We start from the raw sequence: 16,693 nt of genomic DNA on the forward strand, positions 1-16,693 counted from the left end.
GAGTTTGAGAAATGGTGCGGAGGTGTGGAAAACGGTGATTGTAACCTCTCTTGACTTCAATGCCTTGGAAGCCTCCTGACCTATTATTACCAGAAATATTGAGTTCCTTTGCAAGATTGTCGATATACTGCCCGGCTTCACGGCGGCCTGGAGAAGCACCTATATCCAAGAGGAAGGGCTTTCAGGTAGAGAAGACATTGGTATTACGACCAACGGTGACATAGTTGAAGGCAACTCTTGGGGGCTTGGCCGTGGAGAAGAGTGGATTCCAGATGATGATCGTCACCCCTGGGAAAAAGCGGAATCATTGGCCCATGCAGCTTGCGGTAATGATTGCCCGGTGATTTTGGATGCAAATGTTGTTCCTGCTCCCAGTACCGAGGACCCAGATTCAAGTGTAGAAGAATCCTGATTTCCATGTTCATTTCCATGCGTTGTTTAGTTGAGTGTAGGCATTTAGTTCAACTGACATTTTTCTCCTTTGGTTGTTTCTCCTAGCTTTTTAGCATCTCGGCCAACGTGGCTGGCTTTTTTTGTATTTACTGTTGGAGCAATGGTAGGGGGTTTTCTTACTAGTTCTTCCCCCCTACGGCTCTTTCTGAACCAGTTATGTATTTTTCAAGTTTTGATTAATACAAAGGTGTTGCCCCTCTGCAGTTATTAATCTATTAAAAAAAATCCTCGAGTTGAATAACAAAATTATACATTGTACCAACTTTTAAGGTCTTATATTTTTCTTGGTATACCTAAACATATAAAATTATAAGGCATTGCCTTACGCATGACCTGTTGGATATTATTGTTGCTAGGATATGTTGTTGCCATTGATGTCAACATATTCCTATGTTCTTGTGTTGCAGAGATTTGTTTGATGTTCCGATGATTGCATTGAGTTGATTTGGTTAGTGTATCTTTTTGGGATGTTGGAATACTTCATTTCTTATTGGTTTCAATAATCTAGGAGTTTACTTGATCATATTATTTGATCTGGTTTGAAGTTCAGTCTTTTTGTTCAGTGGTTGGCAATGTTTGGTATCAGATGAGCTTCAGTATGATTATATATTTGGTTGTGGATTTGGGAGAATGTTTCGGATTTTCATGTGTATCTTCATTTAAGATGGTTCATGATTTGGTGTTCTGCAAGCTATCTATCTAGTCTGAATTGATGTTGTTTGGTGTTCCTGAGAGTTAGTGTGTTGATCGATGAATATTTGAATAAGTGGTGTTGGTGCAACTATTGCAGATGGTTCTAATGTGCTTGTTGGTGTTTCCTGATCGTGAGTTATTTTTCTTGATGGTCCGAATTGATCCTTGTGCGTGTTCTTGATGATTTTACTGATCTGGTGATATTCTTTGTGTTATGCGGTATTTCTAGTGGTGTAACGTGTTGTGGTTGATCTTGGCAAGATTTCTGGTGGTGATGCATGTTTGGAGATTTCATTTAGGTCCATGCTATGTTGTCTATGACCCTATATTAGTCCAATGGTTTACTCATGTATTGTGAGATAATTTTTTAATTGAGGGTTGAGGGTTTGACCGACCTTGTAGTCAAGGTTGATGATTTGTATAAATAGGCGATATAGTCATATAATTGGGGTGTCGATGTTGTGTATGCATTATCAGAGAGAGGTGTATATGTGCATAAGCGAATTTATCCTTCGGTGTTATGTATTGAGTAGAGATTGTTCCAGGGCAGAAAAATATGCTTAATTGGGACTGTCATCAGGCATTAGCATATGCTATATTTGCAGTTCATATATTTCGGATTGTAGTCTGAATCTTATCGTAAGGTAGTGAACCTTACCTGAGGGTTTGAGTCTTCTGTTTCATCTTATTTTGAGCAGTGAGATCTAACTAGTGTGCTTGAATGCATGTGCATTCCCCATTGTAACATTTACACATACTACTGTAGAGTATCATCTTATTGTGGGTAGGTTCCCACCGTGGTTTCTCCCTTAACCAAGTTTTCCATGTCAAAAATCTTGGTGTTATGTGTTTTGTTGTTATTGTCTTTATCTTTACTCTTGTTGCAGTTGTTTAGATATGAGATTGTGCTTAAATTGTTTTATCCAAGGAAAATTGATTCTCCCACACCTCTCAGTTTTCCTTATTTGTTTCTACTAACAATTGGTATCAAAGCTAGATCCTCTGGAAGTAGCTTGACTGCTTGAGGAGATCCGAGATGGAAGCCTATGTGTTCAAGAAGGAGAGTCCTAGATTTGATGGAATTAATTACACTGTTTGGAAGGACCAGATGTAAGTTCATTTGAAATGTCTTGGAGATGAATATTGGAAGATCACAAAGAATGTCTACAATGTTCCACAAAATGGACTGGTTACTATTGTTGAGATCAAGGATGTTGAACCATAACATAAGAGCTAAGGAAGCATTACTGAGTGCCTTGACTGATTCAGAGATGACTAATGTGGTGGGTTTGCAGACTGCACGAAATTTGGAAGAAGCTAGAGACCTTGTATGAAGGAGACGTGCAAGTTAAATTTGCTAAGCTGCAGAGTTTGAAAGGGAAGTATGAAGCATTGAAGATGGCGGATGATGGGAATGTAACCTCCTTAATGACTAAAGTGAATGAGCTTGTTATGAATATCATATGTGTTGGTGGAATGCTTGAAGAAGATGAGATAGTTGCTAAGGTGTTGAGATCATTGCCTCCTTACAAACATAAAGTAGTTCCTATTGATGAGATCTAGAGTGTGACTATTGTGACCAAATACATGTTGGTTGGGAAGCTTGTTGCATTTGAGCTAAGTGAATTTGGAGAATCACATGGTAAATCTGAGACTGTATTTAGAGCCTTTGTATCTAGGAAGCAGAAGTATGATCCGGGAGAGAGTTCATGTTGTTTATCCAGATTTGAAAGGGAAAAGAGAGATGGAAGAACAAGATTTTAGAGAACTAGATGATCTTGAAGCCCTTATTGCTCAGAGATTGCCTAAAGGATCCAACAAGTATGATGGAAAGTTACCTTTGAAATGTTTCTCTTGTAATAAGATAGGACACTTTGCTTCTAGGTGCCCTAAGAGAATGTCTAGATATGATAACCATGAAAGGCATGATAGATTTGATAAGTATGATATATATGAGAAGCATGATAAGAATGATAAGCCCTACAAGACCTTTCAGAAGTACATAAATCAGAAGAGATGCTACTATGTTGCTGATGAAGGTGTGACAAATGAGGAATCAGAGAATGACAATTCAGAAGACGAATTTGTATTTATTATTATCAAGGAAGATTATTTGGTACCAGTGAATCCTACAAGCTGTATTGTTGAGGAAAAGACTTTAGTTGCTAAGATTAAAGAGAAAGATGAATGGGTGATTGACATTGATTGTTCACATCATATGACAGGTGATCAAAGAAAATTTGTGAGTATGGAAATGTATGATGGTGGAATAGTGAGATTTGGAGATGACAAAGCTTGTGTGATTCGTGGTAGAGGTTCTATATCTTTCAATGGTAAGCATAATATTGACGATGTCTTGTATGTTGAAGGTGTGAAGCATAATCTTTTGAGTGTTGGACAAATGGATGACAAGGGATATGATTTTCAATTCAAGAATGGTAAATATAAGATCCTAAATGCCTCCAATATAGAGATTGTATCTGGAACTAAGACTAAAGATAATATCTTTCACTTGAATGCTGGTGAGAAAAGTTGTTTGAGTGCTCAGATTGATGAAAGTTGGTTGTGGCATAGGAGAATGTGTCATGTTAATTTTGACTGCATGATAAGGATAATTTCTACTCATGTTGTTAGAGATTTACCTAAAATTGTGAAGCCTACTAATCTAGTATACAAGGAATGTCAGATGGGAAAGCAAACAAGAACTTCATTTAAGAGTAAGTTGTATTCATCTAATAGATTTCTAGATCTTGTTCATATTGACTTATGTGGTCTTACTAGATTGAGAAGCATGCAGGGTAACAAATATTTCATGTTGTTGATTGATGACTATTCAAGGATGATGTGCGTTACTTTCATAAGGGAGAAATCAAAAGCGCTGGAGAAATTCAAGATATTCAAAGCTAGAGTAGAGACTGAGACAAGGTTGAAGTTGAAGTGCCTGAGATCTGACAGAGGAGGAGAATTTACATTAGGAGAATTTGATACATTCTGTGAGAGGAATTGAATTAGAAGACAATTATCTGCTCCTAAAACCCCTCAACAGAATGGAGTTGTTGAAAGGAAGAACAAAACTATCATAGATGCTGGAAGGACTATGTTGATAGAAGGAAATGTTGCACAGACCTTTTGGGGAGAAGATGTTAGCACTGTTGTTTACACATTCAAGTGGATGCACATTAAAGGTGATTCTGGTAAGATTCCTTGTGAACAATGGTTTGGTCATGTTCCTATAGTTAGATATTTCAGAGTTTTTGGAAGTAACATTATATCGAGAGATGAGGATATAGGAAAGTTTGATGCAAGTTGTGATTAAGGAATCTTCTTGGGATATTCTACTAAGAGAAAGGCCTACTAGTGCTATAATAAGAGATTGAAGAAGATAGTTGAGAGTGCAAATGTGAAGGTGGATGAATGTCTTGGAAAGAAGATCAAACCATGTGGATATGATCTTGATGATGAAGATATTGTTCTTAAGCTTGTGCAAACTGAGATTCCTAAGCAAAATAATCCGATGGAAACAGTTAATCTGGATATTGTTGTTGTTAGTGAAGAAGTGCAAGAGCCTGAAAATCAGAATAATCAGAAGACTCCGAGGTATGTAAGATTGAATCATTAAAAAAAGTAGATTATTGGTGACAAGAATAAAGGTGTGATGACTAGGAGAAGAATTGTTGCTGAAGAGATATGTTTGATTTCAAAGTTTGAACCTAAAGATGTAGCAGAAGCATGTAAAGATGAAAATTGGGTAAAGGCAATGGAAGAAGAGCCGAGTCAGATTGAAAATAATAACACTTGGGAGCTTGTTTCGAGACGTAAATACAAGAATGTGATTGGTACTAAATGGGTGTTCTGGAATAAAATGAATGAATTCGGTGAAGTTGTCAGAAACAAAGCAAGATTGGTATGAAAAGGGTGCTCTCAGATGGAAGGTATTGACTATGAGGAGACTTTTGCCCCTGTAGCTAGAATTGAAGCTATTAGATTGTTGCTTGCATATGCTGCTTATAAGAATTCCAAGGTATATAAGATGGATGTCAAGTCATCTTTTTTGAATGGTGATCTTGAAGAGGAAGTCTACATTGAGCAACCATATGGATTTTCTTTATCATATGAAGAAGATATGGTATGCAAATTGAAGAAAGTGCTGTATGGACTGAAACAAGCCCCTAGAGCCTAGTATGCTAGATTGGATAACTATTTTTTGAAGCTGAGATTTTGCAAAGGTACTCCTGATAGTAATTTATATTTTAAAGTTGAGAATCATAACATTTTGATTGTTGAAGTCTTTGTTGATGATATCATTTTTGGCAGTGATGATGATTTGAGTATGAAGTTTGCTAATGATATGCAAAAAGAATTTGAGATGTCTATGATAGGTGAGATGAAATTCTTCTGAGGACTACAGATTACTCAAACCGGTAAAGGTATTTTCATTTCTCAATCTAAGTATGTGAAGGAATTGCTGAAAAAGTTTGGATTAGCTGATTCTAAACTTGTTAGAACTCCTATGGTGACTGTATGCAAGTTATCTAAAAATGATGAATATCATAAAGTTAATCAGACCTTTTTATAGATATATGGTTGGTGGATTGTTGTACTTAACTCAGAATAGACTAGATATTATGCATGTTGTTTGTCTTTTTGCTAGATTTCAAGTTGATCCCGAAGAGACTCATGTTACTACTGTAAAAAGAATTTTCAGATACTTGAAGGGGACTGTTGACTATGGTTTATGGTATCTGAAGAATGATGATTTCCTACTATGTGCCTATACTGATGCTGATTGGGTTGGTGATGTTAATGACCGAAAGAGCACTACTGGTGGAGCTTTATTTTTGGGAAAGAAGTCATTTTCATGGTCCAGTAAGAAACAATATGTTATATATTTATCTACTGCTGAAATTGAATACATTGTTGTTTCTAGTAATTGTACTCAGGTAGTTTGGATGAAGCACATGTTGAAGGATATTAGCGTGATTTATGATGAGCCTACTATTATATATTGTGATAATTCAAGTGCTATCAATATTTCCAAGAATTTGGTGTTGTATTCTAAAACAAAGCACGTGTCTATAAAATATCATTTCTTGAGGGAGAAAGTCAATGATGAGAAAGTCAGAATGGAATATGTATCTACAAAGGATCAGATTGCAGATATTTTCACTAAGCCTTTTCCTGCAGATAGATTTGTCTATTTGAGAGACAAGTTAGGGGTTTATGCCCCTCCTGTTGAGAACTAAGATGCATGGAGTTGCATCAATCTGGTGGGTTTCAGAGTCTTATCCTCTTATCTGATTTGATAAGTTGGTGCTATTACTTAGTCGAAGTAGTCAGTGTGTTTAGTAGATTGAGTTGTGAATTTTGGGGAGAGATTATTTGGTCTGTATTTTGTCTTTGGCATTGTTGTCAAAGGGGGTGAGAGGCATGTGAAAATCAAAACTACTTTATCTTTAAAGCTTTGTGTGCATGATCTTAGGGGAGTTTGTTGCAGTTTGTTGGTGTTGATCTATTTCCTTTGCATTGATTATTTTTCACATTCATATGTTGTCATCAATGCCAAAGGGGGAGATTGTTGGATATTGTTGTTTCTAGGATATGTTGTTGTCATTGATGTCAACATATTCTTGTGTTCATGTGTTGTAGAGAGTTGTTTGGTGTTTTGGTGATTGCATTGAGTTGATTTGGTTAGTGTATCTATTTGGGATGTTGTAATACTTCATTTCTTATTGGTTTCAATGATCCGGGAGTTTACTTGATCATATTATTTGATCCGGATTGAAGTTCAGTCTTTGTGTTCAGTGGTTGGTAGATTTTGGTATTTGATCTGGTGAGCTCCTGTATGATTGTATCTTTGGTTGTGGATTTGGGAGAATGTTTTGGATGTTCATGTGTATCTTCATTTCAGATGGTTTGTGATTTGGTGTTCCGCAAGCTATCTTTCTAGTCCGAATTGATGTTGTTTGGTGTTCCTAAGAGTTAGTTTGTTGATCGATGAAGATTTGAATAAGTGGTGTTGGTGTAGCTATTGTGGATGGTTTGTGTTTCCTGATGATGTCCTGTTTGTCTTGATAGTTTGCATTGTTCCTTGTGCACGTTCTTGGTTGTTTTGGTGATCTGGTGATATTCTTCATGTTATGCAGTATTTTTGGTGGTGTAACGTGTTGTGGTTGATCTTGGTGAGATTTCCAGTGGTGATGCGCATTTGGAGATTTCATTTAGGTCCATGCTATGTCGTATATGACCTTTATTGGTCTGGTGGTTTATTTATGTATCGTGAGATGTAATTTTATAATTGAGGGTTGAGGGTTTGGCCTACCTTGTAGTCAAGGTTGATGATTTGTATAAATAGGTGGTATAGTCATGTAATTGGGGTGTTGATGTTGTGTCTGCATTATCAGAGAGTGGTGTGTATGCGCACAAGCGAATTTATCCTTTGGTATTGAGTATTGAGTAGAGATTATTGCAGGACAAACAAATGTGCTTAACCGGGATTGTCATCAGGCATTAGCAGATGCTATATTTGCAGTTCATATATTCTGGATTGTAGTCTGAATCTTATTGTAAGGTAGTGAACCTTCCCTGAGGGTTGGAGCCTTCTGAGTCATCTTATTTTGAGCAATGAGCTCTACGTAGTGTCCTGAATGCATGTGCATTCCCCATTGTAACATTTGCACATACTGTTGCATAATATCATCTTATTGTGGGTAGGTTCCCACCATGGTTTTTCCCTTAACTGGGTTTTCCATGTCAAAAATCTTGGTGTTATGTGTTGTGTTGTTATTGTCTTTATCTTTACTCTTGTTGCAGTTATTTAGATCTAAGATTGTGCTTAAATTGTTCTATTCAGTGAAAACTGATTCACCCCCCGCCCCCCCCCTCTCCCGCTCTCAGTTTTCCTTCTTTGTTGTTGCTAACATGACCTTGACGCGACCTATTCTAGGGTAGCGAGCTCAATCAAGCCAATAGATTAGAAATGTTTGCTAACACATTATGAATTAAACATTATTGCATTTCAAGAAAGCGACTTGATGTTAGACAAAATTATAAATTATATCATGTGTCAAATAACTTAAATCCTATATAGCTTAATTTTTTTACGTTTTAGTGATAAGATAACTCATTGGCAACAAGGGTAAGATAGTGTTATAATATGATTATTCATAGGTCTTCCTTCTATTTGGAATGAATTGAAGTTTTAAATATAGTCATTAGTAGGTCTTGGATTGTTCTCATTAACTTGAATTGAGTTGGAAATGATAAAATTTTATAGGTGTGTTTGTTTGACATTAGGTGGTAATATTATGGAATTTAAATTGAAATGTAAAATAATTATAAGAATGTTATAATAAATTTGCCATTTGTAAATAATTTGGTTGTGGACATGTTTAAGTTATAATGCTTCAACTAATTTATGAAGTATACTGATGGTTGCAAATAGGTGTGCAGGTGAATTTCATGGCCAATGGAAATTGAAGGTCCCCTATGAAAATCCTATGCATGTATTTATAAAAGCCAAGACCATAGTCCGTATGGAGGGACTAAGGTCTTGTTCATAAAATTATTTTAACTGACAAATTGAGTTGGTGGACTTTTAACCTCTTAAAAAAAAGCCTTCACATGGAGATTTATATCTCGTTCCATTTCTAGAAGAAATGTGGTAGCACAACCCCTATGTGAATCAATCTCCTCTCATGAACTCCTCTAGAAAAACACGTGTATTGACAGAGCTTACAATGCATTAAATGATACTTATACAAGTATATGTGTATGCACATACATGTGCATATATACACATGCCTACATATATCTGTGTATGTATGTGTACATATACATTTTGTTAATATTTTAAATTTTTTAGCTAAACACAAATAACAGTCATAAATATTATAGATTAATATGTGCTAAAGATGATTGTCATTAGTATTTATTTTCTTAAGAAAAGAGTGCTCTATAAAATTACTTTTAAAGATAATAGAAATCTGATAGTTGCTCATTTTGTTTGCATGAAAGGTTGATAGTTTTTTGTAATTGATTGTATGAAATCGAATCATGTTAATTCAAAAAATGATAACATTCTTTTTGTGATTAGAGCATATCAAAAGGGAAGGGAAGCATATCCAGCTCACTATCCCTTCCTTCCATGAGACTCGAAGGATAAGACATTGTGTGTAAGGTTTATACTCATCAATAATAAATAAGAAGAAAATGAGATCTTTCAATAGGAAAAGGCATGTACATACATGATTATTTTTTTAAAGGTATAATATAGTGATCTTATTCTTTTCTACAAGATTAAATAAAATGTATAATACAATGATCTCATTGTTTTCAAGGGTAATCTTATTTGTAGTATTACTCACTCAAGTTTGTACTAGAATTTTTACTTGTACGACTTAAAAAATATTAATAATAATATTAGACAGTTTAGATAATCGGAAGACAACTGAGAGGGGGGGTGAATCAGTTGTCACAGATTGCAGGAACATTCAACAATTAAAACTTTAATACCACAACCCAAAACAATAATATTAGAATAGCAATCAATCCAATTAAGTATAAACAATAATCACAGAATAAAAGTCATCCACACAACACCAAGATTTGTATGTGGAAAACCTGGTAAAGGGAAAAACCACAGTGGGAAGTCTACCCACAGTCAGCTAATACTTTTGCAGTAAGTATGTGAATTACAATTTAGGGGCCTACACTTGCAAGAAGGCCAACAACCTAGAGCACACTGCTCATCACAAAAGGAGCCTCACTGACTACATATAAATCTAGAGAACAATCCAGAGAAGTGTTGAACTGCAAAAGATAGCATCTCCTATGCCAGAGTACAGTTCCGGTTAAGCTCAATACTAGAGGACTAAATCCTCTTACATGAACCCAATTCAATCTCCAATGATCAACTAACTCCTCTGCCTGAATGATATTACCTTATTCTCTCATTACATTCTTTGACCATGACCTCTTACATTAACCATGATGATCTACACTGAGATCTTACATCTATATATACAAACCCTCGACCATAAACAATTAGGTCGGCCACCAGACAATAAACTAATTACATAATTACAAACCATGTCGGCCTTAGACCAAACAAGTAATATCAACACATAAGACATCCCTAAAATACATCAATAGGTCCCGTCCACACATTACATTAAAGTCGATCCATAACCTAGATCAACCGGGACCAAGTATAGGTCCACACGCTTCAACAATGATCTCCAACCGCCAAGTCTCAAACATGATCACCAACAACATTCTGAAACTCCATCAGAAGCTACACCAACACCACTTATGCAATTCATCAAAGCTCTTCATTAAAAACTCTGTCGGTGAAACCCTCGCCGAAACCAGAAACCAATCTTCTAAGCAAGAAGGATAGCATCCAATCACCAGACCGAAACCAATTGACCAAAAATGAGTATAAGTATCATGAACAAGCCAATTTTACCATCAGATTATACCAGAGTCTACCAGATCATGCCGAATCCAAGTTAACCAAAAACCACTCATCCTATCGAGACCACAAGGGTGCCGATAAAGCATCCAAACAACCAGTGTTGACATCAATGACAAAACATCAATGCAACACATAATCAATTCCACCAAATGGCCAACAATATTCCCTTTTGGAATGGATGGCAACACTAGATGTGAAAGACATCTAAGTACCAAGAAATGTCAAACAAGTCTCCCCCTGTGGAAGACAACCAACAATCACTTGCATATAGTTATGAATATCAATATCTCTCCCCCTTTGACTTTTACTTTTTCACATCTATATCACTCCCCCTTTGACATCAATTCCAAAAATTTGACAGAAATATCAAAGCAAAAACATAAGCCTCTGGATCGCAAAGATGACTACTCCCCCTGAGCAGTAGCATCCCACATCAGTGCCAGAATGAATAGTATCTCAAATAATGCATGTCGGACTGATGCCAAACCGCATCAATTAAGTCTCTATCGGAGGGGCAGAAATTCCCAATCTGTCTCTTAGGTACTCAAAGGATTCCTTGGATAAAGGTTTAGTGAAAATATCTACAATCTGTTCTTTAGTGTTCACATAAACCAGTATAACTTCATTTGCTTCCACCTTCTCCTTCAAAAATTTATACTTGATAGATATGTGCTTTGTCTTAGAATGAAATACCAAATTCTTTGATATATCAATAGTAGCAGAGTTATCATAGTGAATAACTACCGGTGCATCACAATCCACCTTTATATCCTTTAACATTTGCTTCATTCATAAAACTTGTGTACAGTTAGTAGAAGCAACAACATATTCAGCTTCAACAATAGATAAAGAAGTACATGACTATTTCTTGTTGATCCATGAAACCAACTTCTTTCTAAGAAAGAAGTTCCACCGGAATTACTTTTTCGGTCATCAACATCTCCAGCCCAATCAGCATCTGTATATGCACATAAAGTAAAGTTATCATCCTTAGGGTACCATAAGCCATATTCTGATGTACCTTGCAAGTATCTAAAAATCCTTTTCACCGCCATCTCATGATTTTCTCTAGGATCACTCTAAAATCTTGAAACAATACAAACAACATTGATAATGTCAGGCCTAGTCTGAGTCAAATAAAGAAGATCCCCATTCAAAAATGCAATTTAACATCCATCTGATAAACCTTGTAGTTTTTATAAGCAGCATAGGCAAGAAATAATCTTATAGCTTCAATCCTAGCTACAGATGCAAAAGTCTCTCCATAATCAATTCCTTCCTTCTGAGAATATCCTTTACAAACCAATCTAGCCTTATTCCTTATAACTTGACCATCATCATTCAATTTATTCCTAAAAATCCATTTAGTTCCAATAACATTTTTATATTTAGGTTGGGGAACCAAAGTCCATGTGTTATTTTTCTCAATTTGATCTAATTCTTCTTCCATAGCTTTTAACCAATGTTCATCTTTACATTCCTCAATTACTGATACCAGTTCAACTTGTGAAATTAAACATGCCCCATTAGTTGCCAGTCTTTTTCTTGTCATCACTCCATTGCTCTTGTCCCCAATGATTTGATCTTCAGAATGATTCAGTCTCACATACCTAGGAGTCTTCTGACTCTCTGTTCCTCTTCCCTGTTCTTTAGTTATTGTAGAATTCTCTGATGTTGCTAGAGTAATTGGTTCAACTCTTTGTTCCGGTAAAGGTGCTACCGGTTCAAATATAATCATTTCCACTGTCAATTCCTTCTCATAAACTCTGATTTGACTTCTGTTCATCTCATCTACTTTTACATTAGCACTCTCCACAATTCTCTACAATCTCTTGTTATAACATCTATATGCTTTTCTTTCATTAGAATAACCAATAAATATGCCTTCATCACATCTAGGGTCGAATTTCCCAATAGTATCATCTCTCCTGATATAATATTTACTACCAAAAATTTTGAAATACTTAACTGTGGGTGTATTGCCAAACCATAATTCATAAGATGTCTTACCAGTTTCTCCTTTGATATGTACTCTATTGAATGTATAAACCGTTGTACTCATTGCTTCTCTCCAGTAGATATGAGGTAGATTAGCTTCCATCATAATTGTTCTAGCAGCATCCAAGATAGTTCTATTTTTTCTTTCCACAACTCCATGTTGTTGAGGTGTCTGGGGAGCAAAAAATTGTCTTCTTATGCCATGCTTGTCACAAAAATTATTAAACTCACCGGATGTGAATTCTCCACCATAATCTGATCTCAAACATTTAATTTTCAATCCTATCTCAGTTTCCACTTTAGCCTTAAAGATTTTAAACTTTTCAAATGCTTCAGATTTTTCTCTCAAAAAAGTAACCCACATCATTCTAGAATAATCATCAATGATTAGCATGAAATATCTACCACCATGAAAACTTTTAAGTCTACAAGGGCCAAACAAATCAGTATGAATAAGATCAAGAACATCATTTGATTTATTTTGTATACTCCTAAAAGAGGTTATGACCTGTTTACCCATTTGACATTCTTTACATACCGGATTATAGGGCTTCATAATCTTAGGTATATCCCTAACTACCTTAGTTGAACTGATCTTCACAATGCAATCAAAATTCACATGACACAACCTTTTATGCCATAACCAGCTTTCATTAATCTGTGTAATCAAACATGTCTTCTCACCGGGGTTCAAATGAAATATGTTACCTTTTGTTTGTGTACTGGTTGCAATCTCTAAGCCAAATCTATTAATGATTTTGCATTTTCCATCCTTGAACTGTAATTGAAATCCCTTATCTACCAATTTTCTTACACTCAAAAGATTATGCTTCAAACCTTCAACATAATAAACATTGTCAGTCTTGATCTTACCATCCAATGGTATAGTTCATTTTCTTTTGATCATACATGCCTTGTCATCTCCAAATCTAACCAGTCCACCATCAAATTCTTGCAAAGACAAAAAATTCCCTTTATCTCCAGTCATATGATGTGAACAACCACTGTCAATTACCCATTCATCCTTGTCATCAATTTTAGCAACAAGTGCCTTTTCCTCAGGTACATTCTCTTCTAGTGCCAGATCATCTTCCTTGATAGCCAAGAATACCCATTCCTTCCCATTGTTGGATCCACTAGCCGAGTCTTCTGTCGGTTCATCATCTGAATCAGTAATGGCTTTCTCATCCGCTATGTAGTATGATTTGTTTCTATTTTTCTTGAATCTATATTTGTTCCGATATCCTAGGTTAGGCTTAAATGATCTTTTAACTCTTTCTTCAAATCTTGAATTTCTTTCAGGACATCTAGATGCAAAATGACCAATCTTATTACATGCAAAACATTTAAAAGGTGCTTTTCCTTCATACTTACTTCCTACCGGTCCTTTTAATACTCTTCTAGAAAATAGTGCTTCAAGTTGCTCAAACTCATCATCTTCTCTCTTCATATCTTCTAACTCCTTTGCATATAAATCTTTCGAGTCTTTCTTACTGGTTGTAGATGCATGAAAAGCAGGTTCAGTCTTTACAGCTCCAGAATGTCCAAATTCCTCAAGCTTAAAAGCAGATAGTTTCCCAACCAAAGTATCTTTGTTGATAGATGTATTAGCCATTGGTCTCAACTCATAAATAGAAGTAGCCTTCATTTTGTAAGCTAATGGTAAGGCTCTTAGGACTTTAGAAACAATTTCATCTTCACTCAGAGTTCCAACACAACATTGAATTCCCATAACAATCTCATTTACCCTTTCCATGAATGCAGTAATCCTTTCATCTTCTTCCATCTTCAGGTTTTCATATCTCACCCAGTCACCATCAAGTTTAGAAATATTCACTATAGGGTCACCTTCATTAAGAGTCCAACTTATCCCATATAGCCTTTCCAGATGATTTGTCTGTTAATCCCATTATTTGTTGCTCAGAAAGTGCACACAAGAGGGCTTCTCTTGCTCTACAATCATTCTCAAGCTCCTTGTCCAGGTTTGCTGGAGGAGGATTGCTAGATCCCAGATTACATGGTGTGACACCATTTTGTGTGATCTCCCAAATCTCCTTGCCAATACATCTCAGATGAGTCTCCATATGAATCTTCCATACTGTGTAGTTTGTTCCATCAAGTTTCAGAATATCCCTTCGAAAGATAGCTCTAGAAGAATTGGATGAACTTGAACTGTTAGTCGCCATAGGATCTTCCTCAAGCGATTAAGCTTTCTGTAGAGAGGACCAAAGCTTTGATACCAATTGTTAGACAGTTCAGATAATTGGAAGACAACTGAGAGTGGGGGTGAATCAGTTGTCACGGATTACAGGAACATTCAACAATTAAAACTTTAATACCACAACCCAAAACAATAATATCAGAATAGCAGTTAATCCAATTAAGTATAAACAATAATCACATAATAAAAGCCATCCACACAACACCAAGATTTGTACGTGGAAAACCTGGTAAAGGGAAAAACCATGGTGGGAATCCTACCCACGGTTAGATAATACTTCTGCAATAAGTATGTGAATTACAATGAAGGGGCCTGCACTTGCAGGAAGGCCAAAACCCTAGAGCACATTGCTCATCACAAAAGGAGCCTCACTGACTACATATAAATCTAGACAACAATCCAGAGAAGTGTTGAACTACAAAAGATAGCATCTCCTATGCCAGAGTACAGTTCTAGTTAAGCTCAATATCGGAGGACTAAATCCTCTTACATAAACCCAATTCGATCTCCAATGATCGACCAAATCCTCTTCCTGAATGATATTATATTATTCTCTCATTACATTCCTTGACCATGACCTCTTACATTAACCATGATGATCTACAATGAGATCTTACATCTATATATACAAACCCTCGACCATAAACAATCAGGTCAGCCACCAGACACTAAACTAATTACATAATTACAAACCATGTCGGCCTTAGACCAAACAAGTAATATCAACACATAAGACATCTCGGAAATCAATCAATAGGTCTTATCCACATGTTACATTAAAGTCGGTCCATAACCTAGATCAACTGGGACCAAGTATAGGTCCACATGCTTCAACAATGATCTCTAATTGCCAAGTCTCGAACATGATCAGCAACAACATCCTGAAACTCCATCAGAAGTTGCACCAACACCACTTATGCAATTCATCAAAGATCTCCATCAAAAGCTCTGTCGGTGAAACCATCGCCGGAACTAGAAACCAATCTTCTAAGCAAGTAGGATAGCATCCAATCACCAAACATAAACCAATTGACCAAATATGATTATAAGTATCATGAACAAGCCAATTCCATCACCAGATTATATCAGAGTCTACCGGATCATGTCGGATCCAAGTTAACCAAAAACCACTCATCCTACTGGGACCAAAAGGGTGTCGACAAAGCATCCAAACAACTAGTGTTGACATCAATGACAAAACATCAATGCAACACAATCAATTCCACCAAATGGCCAACAAATAATGCCACAACATGTGTTCTAAGTCATTCATCCATTTACTATTTCAACTGGAACATAATGTCATTCTATGATTTGTAATTATTGGATATTTATTTTTTAATTTTTTTCAGTAGATATTTAATAATATTTTTTGATATATTCATATTATTTTTATAAATCAATACTATATTAATTGATCAAGGAATAAATCAAATTTTGAAAGATTCAAATCCAACGAAAAAAGATTAACAAGTTTAACCTTAGGAATATGATAAAAGTTTAACAAACAATTTTGAATTATTTTGAAAGATAACGTTTGACACTTTATTTTTGCTTGAGAAAGAACATATAGACAAATAGATTATTGTTTGGAACAATCATTTGTGGATAAATATCACAACATATCTATGGGACTATTACTTTGAACATTGATTAGGAAAGCATGTGAGAAATGTGAATAGAAGTTTGAAATATCATTTATTAAATCATGTTCAAAATAAGAAAAGTTAGGAGGTAAAAAATATCACTTATGTGTGTGCAAGTGATAAAGACAAGGGTGAGGGAGATGATCACCATAATGATAGTAATTGAAGGTAACTTTTAGACATGGCAAGATGTAGCTACGTTTTCTA

General features: G+C 35.7%; 1 protein-coding gene across 2 annotated transcripts in view; it reads left to right on the forward strand.

Annotated features, from left to right (window-relative positions):
* The window catches only part of LOC131065573 (uncharacterized), a 162,991-nt gene extending 154,026 nt beyond the window's left edge, over positions 1-8,965 (forward strand). The window contains exon 6 of one of the 2 annotated variants that reach the window (XM_058000128.2): positions 8,588-8,965. In XM_058000128.2, the coding sequence (XP_057856111.1) occupies positions 8,588-8,705 (118 nt within the window). In that variant the 3' untranslated portion in view covers positions 8,706-8,965. The remainder of the gene's footprint in view (positions 1-8,587) is intronic. The other variant, XM_058000131.2, reaches the window with a different exon arrangement.
* The last annotated feature ends 7,728 nt before the right edge of the window (positions 8,966-16,693 follow it).

This window comes from Cryptomeria japonica, chromosome 4 (assembly GCF_030272615.1).
Source record: "Cryptomeria japonica chromosome 4, Sugi_1.0, whole genome shotgun sequence".
Lineage (NCBI taxonomy): Eukaryota > Viridiplantae > Streptophyta > Pinopsida > Cupressales > Cupressaceae > Cryptomeria > Cryptomeria japonica.